Consider the following 9,490-nt stretch of genomic DNA (forward strand, 5'->3'; position numbering starts at 1 on the left):
TGTAAATTGCTGTTAAAAAATGCTTATAATTCACTGATAAACTTTGATGACTGATTATAGAAATAGTTAGGAGTGATACATTTGTAGTATCTTTCGTTACAAGTACATTTGAAAAAATCACTGAATTCAAGTACAAATGTGGTTACTAAATATTACAAAGCGCACAATTTTAACAGCACCGTATAATCTAAGGGAGATAAATATATATAATTTTTCAAAGGTAACAGTTTCATATTTCACCGGCAGCGTTTCCTACCTGAATGTGTGGTTGAATGGGGTGACTTCTGCAACTCGGTCTCACGATGTCCTCTCTTATCAAATCGGTCAGTTGTAATACTGTTGTCCGAGGAAATCGATATCTTGGAATGTAATCACTGTCTTGCAGTGTCTCTAACAAATACGATCTGTCTCTGAATATTCTTTCTCTCCGAATTTGTCGTGCAATCAACGCTTGATAAATTATGGCGGCCATTTTTACGAAGAAAATAAACTTATTAAGAGAACGCTGGGGTTATCTTAGACTTACGAACAATTTTTTTCGTAAGTTAAGAAAATTTATTTTCGTGAAACGCATTTTGTTCGTACCTTATCTCTTAAGAGTAAAACTGTTCGTACGAACTTTTGTGAAACGGGCCCCTGGACTAACAATTGCTGGACGAAGATCGCAAGAAAATTCAACGTCCAAGACATGACAGGTGCAATAATAATAATAATAATAATAATAATTTAATATTATGCTGCTATTATACAGGCCCGTAGGAACGGTGGAGGGGGAGGCGGGGGCACGTGCCCCTCCCAATTGTGAGCCTTTTTTTTCCCCACACATTAATGTTATTGTAACATCTGATATAGTTTGTACTCGATCCGTCAGTGCTCCCCCCCCCCTCCCCCTCCCCTCCCCTCCCCCCCCCCCCCCCTCCCCCCCTCCCCCCCTCCCCTCCTCCCCCCCAAAGTCGTTCCTACGAGCCTGTTATACACGCATAGAAAGTTTATAAACACAACCATCACACAAAGTTGCAAAGTACATCTAGGCAACCCTTAAGATCATTCATGTTACAAAATCGTTTTTGTTTATTCCTTAAAATGACCGATATCGGGTCCAACTTGACAAATTAACTTAAAATGGAGGAAGATGGATAAACATTCGGTGCGAGTCACATGACCTCACACGTGCCAGATCAACATTTAATTTTGGAGGGGTTAGTGTGGAAAGAGAGATGGGGAGTATTCAGCAAGTAATTTCGGCCTCAAAATAACCTCCTCCTCCCTCAAAAACATGGACGTAAAACGAATCCATTCTAGTAAACACAATACAGTAAATAGGAAAGGGTAATAATAATAATCATAGTAATAATAATAATACGTAAAATGTTCCAGCCCTTATACATACATCTACAGTCATTTGGCCCGAATAAAATCGATCTGAATGTTTATCATTATAAAGTTTTTCAAAATTCCCAATCAAAGGGGAACAACTGCTTTGGGTATTTATTCTGATGTAAATTTGTTTTAAAATGATTGCCTAAATATAGGGCGGTCTGGTACACGTGACAGGGGTAGGCTCATATCCATTGAAGGGGTGGATACGAAATTCACGCACTTAGTTCAATGCATCTAAAATCTAGACGTACATTACTTTTGTTGTTTCTTCGCTTGCAATGAATTTCCCATTAAATCATATATAAATGAATAATTAAAAAAATATATATATACATGTATATATATATATATATATATATATATATATATATATATATAAATGATAAAATTGCAACAATTTCATCGCACAAACTGTTTCAAACAGAATAGCAGCAAAAACACTACATTGTTCGAGAAACTCATCTCCGAGTATCTAAATTAACCATATTTAAAGGGAGCATACCCCGGGTCCCTCCCCGAGATATCGATCCCTTCGGCAGCTCGACTCATTTGTTTTGGGCAAAATCGAACCTTCCTTTAAACAAAATTAATTTTTTAGGCCTGACCACTCTCAATATGGCTCCAGTGGGCTGTATATAATGAAGATGTTGAAAAGATTCTGTCACAATTACTATTTCTGGCCGTAGGAACCGTGAGGGGTCGGGTGGAGTCGTTCCCCCCCCCCCCCCCCCCCCCATGGTGGGAAAATGTACCAGTTTTGTCAAAACACACTTCAGATTTCGTTCCTACGGGCCTGAACATGCGTAGCATAATTTTCAGCAACATTTTTATTATATAAAAAAACAAAATCCGCAATATTGAATTATATATATATATATGAAAAGGAATTTGTAAATATTGCTATACAAACATGCATTACAAACATGCATTTACAAACTATTGCTGTTGTATTAGTCACTATTGTAGTTGCAATAACATAATTTCCAATTGTCATACTCATCCAATCAGCTCATGAACAAAATACATGTATACTGCTTGAAATAAAAATTGTTTTTAATATTTTTATTGTCGTTACAGGTGACATTCTGCGAAGAAAATGGAGGAACAAAAGAGATGCTTACAAGAAAAACAAACGTCTTCTTGAAACTAAAAAGAGCGGATCCTGTGCGTCCAAGGTGACGAAAATTATGTTCTACGATCAGTTATCATTCCTTGACCCATACATTGCTGATCGTAGGTAAGTGCATGCTCACTGAATCCCTGGCAAGTTTGTGTTAATTGGCGCAATCATAATGTAATAATAATAAGAACAATATGCATACTTTAACTTTAAAAATTAAACATGTAAAACCAGCAACATGTAATTTAATTTTATAATACATTTAGAAATATATACTAAGAGAAAGAAATAAGGGAACACTTGGTATTGTAGAGCAAACTGCACTCACTGTTTAGCGTCGTAATGTCTGTAAAGTACAAATATGTAATGTGAGACTGAATGTCAGTAATGTGAGATTGAATGTCAGTAATGTGAGATTGAATGTCATTAATGTGAGATTGAATGTTATTAATGTGAGATTGAATGTCAGTAACAGTGATAACTTGCTTAATACTATAGATGAGGGTTTTGCTTGCAGTCACTCTTTGCTGTTATTGTTGGTGTGATCCAATATTTCTTTCTATCAGTATATTTAATTTGTTTATTTAAAAGTCTGCTTGCTTCTGGATGCAACTGATTCACATATAACAATGTCAAATAACTGTGTAATATCAATACTTTGATTTACAGCACAGTCAGCAATCTGCCGCAGAGGCAATCAGAGCCTCTCTTCAGTGAGGAAGAAGAAGCGGATGGTGATGAAGAAGATATTAGTCCTATATTGCCCACGTCTGATGAAGAGCATTCTGACTTAGAGTCTGCATTGAGGTAAGACATATATCTTTAATCACGGAATCCTCTCTTAATATAATCGGCCTGCCATGGCAGTGGATATGTTGCAAAGTATTCTTTCAGTGTGTCCCTGATGTTGGTTGCTTCAGTAGTTCCCCGAGTGCCAAGGGAACGTAAACCCTCTAAGCAATCTAAATCAGTTGGTTGTTGACCATCAATCAATTGTGTAGCCAGTGCAGGGGTTGATTCTTTTTGAATATTGTGCAAGATTATTGAGGCTTGGATAATAGAATTAACTGTCTCCGGTAACACTGCCATTTTGGTGTGATACACACGCCATCTAGCTGCAAAAATTCCAAAGGCACACTCTACCATCCTTCGTGCTCTTGAGTGCCTATAATTATAGGCTTGTTTCTCCTCAGTGCAGTTTCATCCAGGATAGGGTCGCATGATATGTCGCTGCAATGGACACGCTTCATCTCCCACCACAACATAAGGGACGGGACCAAACTCTTCAGCTCCTTTAATAGGAGCATCATCTGGCAGGTTGAGAGCATTAGGAGGCAAAAATGCTTGGCCTAGCTGTGAATGGGAGAATATGCCTGCATCTGATTGCTTCCCATATGAACCAATATCAACACATATAAACTTGTACGAGGCATCGACCAAGGCCATCAGAACCACTGAAAATGTACCCTTGTAATTGTAAAATAGGGATCCACTCTATGGTGCGCGTATGACTACATGTTTTCCATCGACAGCTCCAATGCAATGCGGGTAGTTCCACCTCTTCTCGAAGTTTGCAGCGATCTCCACCCAGTCTGTCGAGGTCTGTGGCATGCTCATAACAACTGGCTGCAAGGTCTGCCAAATGGCTGGCAGAACACACCTCAGGTACTACTTTCGATACGGTTGTCAAACCCACACGGTACTGAGTAGCAAGAGATGTATATGTTTCCCCGGTGGCCAAGAATCTGACATAGAAATACAAATACATTTATAAATAAATAGCAAGGGAATCAGAAAAGTCAGCAACATGTAATTTAGCATTTAATAAATATATTATAGCCACAACACTAATGTTTAAATTTCTGTTTTCAGTAGTCTAATGCCCAAGAGAATGAAGGCCACCAGCATCACAGCACCTACCCCATCCACATTATCATGTGTGAGCTCCATCTCCTCAACATCCAGGAGAAAGAAAAAGAGTCAATCGGAAACAATTGATAAGTTAGATGTTTTGCTTATGGAAATGACCAAACAGATGAACTCCACTGATGAAGAAATACGAACGGTGACGGCAAACACCGAGGCCAGAACACCTGAAGATGACTTCTTCGTGATGATTTCTCGACGGGTTCGAATGATGTCTGCAAACACCCAACTGTGGATGGAGAACCAGGTGTGGGACTTGTATATGCAAGCGAGGAGGGATCAGGCTGGCATGCCCGTCATGGGCGCCAACACTGGGACAGCTATGATCAACGCAACATACACACCCGCACTCATGCCCGGGCACTACTCGCAAACCCAAAATTTTCACATGAACCACACAGACAACACACAGAACACGCAGACACTGACACAACTACAAACACCAAGTCAACACTCACAACAACAGCACCCAGTAAATACAAAAACTGATGTCACGGGGATCCTACAATACCCGTAACTGAATGAAACACGATTATCCAAATATCTCTCCTAACTGTATATCTATTAGATCTCTCTGTAACGGGCAGTTAAAAAAACCCGCGTGGCTCGTCAGAGATAAGATCTTGTATAAAGTATATATTATTATAGCACGTTTAGTTCACTAGAAAACACAACAAAACACAATACACTTTGGAATCTGTATTAATACTACGCTGACAAATGTACTGCCGCAGTAGTTATTTAACAACAACAAATAATAACAACCCAGAACAGATCACTTAATTAGTTAATCTCTAGGTGTCTAGTTTACACAATATTGTAATCACTTCACCGTGACACAACACCCACACGTGTGATAATTGAGAAACGCTGCCAGGGGAACTTAATTAATAAAGGAATTACAACTCTATTTCTAACTGGTTAATTTTTAATTAACCCTTAACTACTCATTCAGTAACCTTGTAACACAGAATTAATACTGGTACCTATCACAATAAAGACAATAACCTACACTTTACCTAGGTCCTCTAGGATGACTGGTTAAGCTTTATATATATAGAACAGTGAGCCTACAGTTTACTGCGTCAGATGACCGGCAGCACCGTCTAAATAATATTGATATAATACAGTATTAAAATATTTAAAAAAAAGTAAAGTTTGTTTTATTTAACACGCCTAAAATATTTAAAGTACATCAATCACATCAAGGTTATACACAGAGCAGAAATAAAATATTTACCAGTCCGGACGGACAGCGATCCCTGGAAGCCTTCCAACATGTTTCTCCCCGATATCTCTAAAACCCTAGCTATTTATCATAAAAATCCGAATATCGCGGTACCTCACGTATCATGAGATATTTCCCCAACTCCCAGAGACGCATTTTTCTCTTAGAATACCAGACTGGCTTGTCGCCATTCCGCGAGTAATCCCCTGGTCATAAACAGCACTACCGGAGTTATTACGTAACTACTGGCGACATGGCCTCCACAGCTGGGCTGGGTGTGTATTGGAACAGCTCGACCACCGTCGCGCAGCGGAGGTATTACGTAACATCGTGCCCACCTGGGCTTAAGTGCATATTGGAACTGCACACGGCCCTCTAACAATTAATATCGCCACAGGCGAAAACAAATTAAGAGCATGTTCCGTCACAACTGATAGAAGTGCTTTTGACATGATTGCAAGGTCAATGAATATATATAATGAATAAATGAATCAAAATACTCATTATATATTTATGTATGCAAGGTCTCTCTTTGATGAATCGGCCTCGGTGGCGTCGTGGTTAGGCCATCGGTCTACAGGCTGGTAGGTACTAGGTTCGGATCCCAGTCGAGGCATGGGGTTTTTAATCCAGATACCGACTCCAAGGCTCATTGGGTAGGTGTAAACCACTTGCACCGACCAGTGATCCATAACTGGTTCAACAAAGGCCATGGTTTGTGCTATCCTGCCTGTGGGAAGCGCAAAAAATAAAAGATCCCTTGCTGCTAATCGGAAAGAGTAGCCCATGAAGTGGCAACAGCTGGTTTCCTCTCAAAATCTGTGTGGTCCTTAACCATATGTCTGACGCCATATAACCGTAAATAAAATGTGTTGAGTGCGTTGTTGAATAAAGCATTTCTTTCTTTCTTCTTTCTCTTTGATGATTCCTTGTATTGATATCTTGAATATGTGAGGGACCGCTATTTGTAGGGCCCCCCGACTCTTGTTTGATTTCGATCATTGGAATTTATTGTTTCTTCTGTGTGTGAAGTGATTAGAATATTGTGCCATTGTGCCTTTTGCTAAATTAATCTCATGCTAAAAGTAAGGGAGGGGTAAAAATAAAAATGTAAATAGTTGTCAGTGTTTGTCATTTTGTTAGTAGTAGTGTCTAGAATAACAGTATGTATACGTTTTATCGGTAACAACCATGCAGGCCCGTAGCCAGGATTCTGCAGCGGTATCCGTGAATTTTTTTTAACGAATAAAAAGACCTTAAATCGCAAACAAATTATTGTTATTTTAGGAGGTAAACTGTGATGTTTTTAAAGTCATTTTCACGACGCGGTGGCTTGCTCGATACCTTTTGCCCACCCTTGCCTACGGGCCTGTGAAGGCAACAATCTAAGATGATAGGTTCCATGTGGCATTGTATGGCATTGTATTATTATACAATGTATTAATTAATTGTTGTATTGCCGTTTCCGATAAAACGATATATAATATTATTAAGAGTGTGGGCTGTTTAGTATTAAGCCCTGCATGACATCACTAAAGACTATAATACCTGATGCAGATCGCCAGCCTTTTCTTGGCTGAAAGAGGCTCACGAAGAACGGTCATTTTAGTTATAAGTGGACCCACAAATCCCAAAACATACTCCAGCTTCTCGGGAGACATACGAAAATATTGATGAAATTTGTCTTTATCAAACTGACGCTCCCGCACTAGATTGAAAAAAGCACCCTGTTCCAAACTCCTTAATATCTCATGCTCCCAAAATCTGTGTGTTCTTTTCACGGGTGTTAGTTCTCGTCTCCTTAATAACAATTCAAATCTCGATTTGATCAAATGTTGTTTTTTCCTTAAAAGTTTGATTACTAATGCTTCTTTCTCATTTAATAATGACATATTTTAATTTATAGTATCAAACAAAATAGAAAAAAATGGCCGCTTAATTAATTAATGACGTCACATGGAAGGAACCGTGTCTTACTAAGAACGCATCAGTGGAAACGTGCTAGCCGCGCGGGTAAAACCGGGCCAATGGAAAGGCAGCCTTATAGTGATTGTAAAGCTGACTTAAGTTTAGTTCGGGACTGACATACCTTTTTCTGGGGTTTTCTGTCGGGAGTATTGCTCACATATTTGGGGATGGAATTGATGTGGTCTCTTATTTCCTGAAGATCGTCTTCAGCAGACCTGTTTGGTTTGGAGTCATGGCGGCCTCTACCAGATTGACCAGGTGTGGTATTTCCGTGTTTCATTTTACTTTGGAGATATTCAACTTGGTGGCGTGTAATACCTAAAATGCTACAGAATGCAACTTTGCACACATTCTTATCTATACCGTTCACTTTCAAAAAGTAGTAGAAAGAGCATGATCTTTTGGTTTCCGGATTACTTGTGTAGCGTCGCAGAACTGGAGATCGATGCATGCAGCTAAAGAGAAAAGCATATTGTGCCTATCATATTTTAGCTTGCAGTAATCCTTAAACAGTCTTTCTCGAGATTCTTTGCCAATATTTTAAAAACATTTCTTTTTTACATCTGCAGTCAACCCCTTCCGTCTTTTGTGAAATCTCCATCTCCATTTCTGTAGTTGAAAATTTATATATGATTTTCCAGAAAGTCTGTTTTTCTTACGAGTGACCCTTTTTCAGTTATAAGAGTTAGACTTTCTTTTCCGTGGTCGATTTCCACTGGCAGACTCTTCATCAACCAACGTCGATCTATCTGCAGCCCTGAGAAGTCAATCCGTGCTATCAATACTGTCATTGGCACCAGGAGCGTAATCAGGATCATCTATTCCATCATCTGCAACTATAATGTAAAACATATTTGTACCAAATCTGGAATAACTTGGCATTAAAACATAAAATTACAAGAGAAATAAACACACACACACACACACACACATTGCACAACCATCACGTACATAATACAACAGACCGCTGGCTACTTATTGTGTAAGCTACGTACGGTTTGTTTATTGTAGAACGATTCGTAAACATTTCACCTACAACATCATTTAATTACACGCGGAAAAATAGTCCACCTTATGCAACGACATAAAAATGTAACAACTTAAAGTGCTGTTCCAGATGTATGATGTATTGAGCTATATCAATCAAAATTATATACCGGTATATTTAAAAATATTCCCCTGAAAAACAGAACCAGCTGAATTCGTTTCGGGAATTTCCGTAAGATTTGATCCGTGACGTCACGAAGGGAACTCCTTTCGATAGTCGGCGCCATTGTTCATTGCTTCTTTTGTGTTTATTATGGTTAAACGGCGTGTTGTTGGCGGCTGTAGCAATACAAAAGCCGATAAATTTAGTCTTCACGCATTTCCTAGTAATGTTGCTGTGAGAAAGCTGTGTGTGAATTTGATTAAAACAACGTGACAATACTGGACAGGAAGAAAATGCCGGAGACCGTTGCGACAGCAGACACTTTAGTTTCGATTCGTCCGAACTGGCTTGTCGGCGTAGGCGATATATGGGAATACCATGTGTTATGGCTTTTAAAAAAAGATGCCGTACCAAGAATTTTTCTGCGACACAAAACAAATGACAACAAGCCGACGCCATCCACACCGAAACGACCTTGGGGTGCATATCGTCAATGTCCCAAATTGCGTTATGCTTTCAACTCCGGTCAGTTGTTTTTTTTCATGCACGGTTCGTGCAATCATTGAGATCCGATTTGTTGTCGTTTGCATCTCGTTCATTTGTGAGATTTTTCTTTACCGTTCGAGAACATTAAAACAATAAAGTACAAACAAGTAAGTATCTATAGCCCAGGCCGTCCCATCCTACAAAAATATAGGGGTTTTTTGTAAAAAAGAAA

General features: G+C 39.1%; 1 protein-coding gene across 3 annotated transcripts; it reads left to right on the forward strand.

Annotated features, from left to right (window-relative positions):
• Window positions 1-226: 226 nt before the first annotated feature.
• On the forward strand, window positions 227-5,039 carry LOC121390400. Of its 3 annotated transcripts, XM_041522201.1 has the most exons (5): window positions 250-695; window positions 2,458-2,617; window positions 3,170-3,307; window positions 4,033-4,165; window positions 4,373-4,490. In XM_041522201.1, the coding sequence occupies exons 1-5, from the start codon at window positions 689-691 to the stop codon at window positions 4,373-4,375; spliced, it is 441 nt and encodes a 146-aa protein (XP_041378135.1). In that variant the 5' UTR covers window positions 250-688; the 3' UTR covers window positions 4,376-4,490. The 3 variants fall into 3 exon arrangements, with proteins under 3 accessions (XP_041378134.1, XP_041378135.1, XP_041378133.1); XM_041522200.1 differs by lacking the exon at window positions 4,033-4,165 and having other exon boundaries at window positions 227-323; window positions 2,458-2,555; window positions 4,373-5,039; XM_041522199.1 differs by lacking the exon at window positions 4,033-4,165 and having other exon boundaries at window positions 4,373-5,039.
• The last annotated feature ends 4,451 nt before the right edge of the window (window positions 5,040-9,490 follow it).

Source organism: Gigantopelta aegis, chromosome 15 (assembly GCF_016097555.1).
Source record: "Gigantopelta aegis isolate Gae_Host chromosome 15, Gae_host_genome, whole genome shotgun sequence".
Classification (NCBI taxonomy): Eukaryota; Metazoa; Mollusca; class Gastropoda; order Neomphalida; family Peltospiridae; genus Gigantopelta; species Gigantopelta aegis.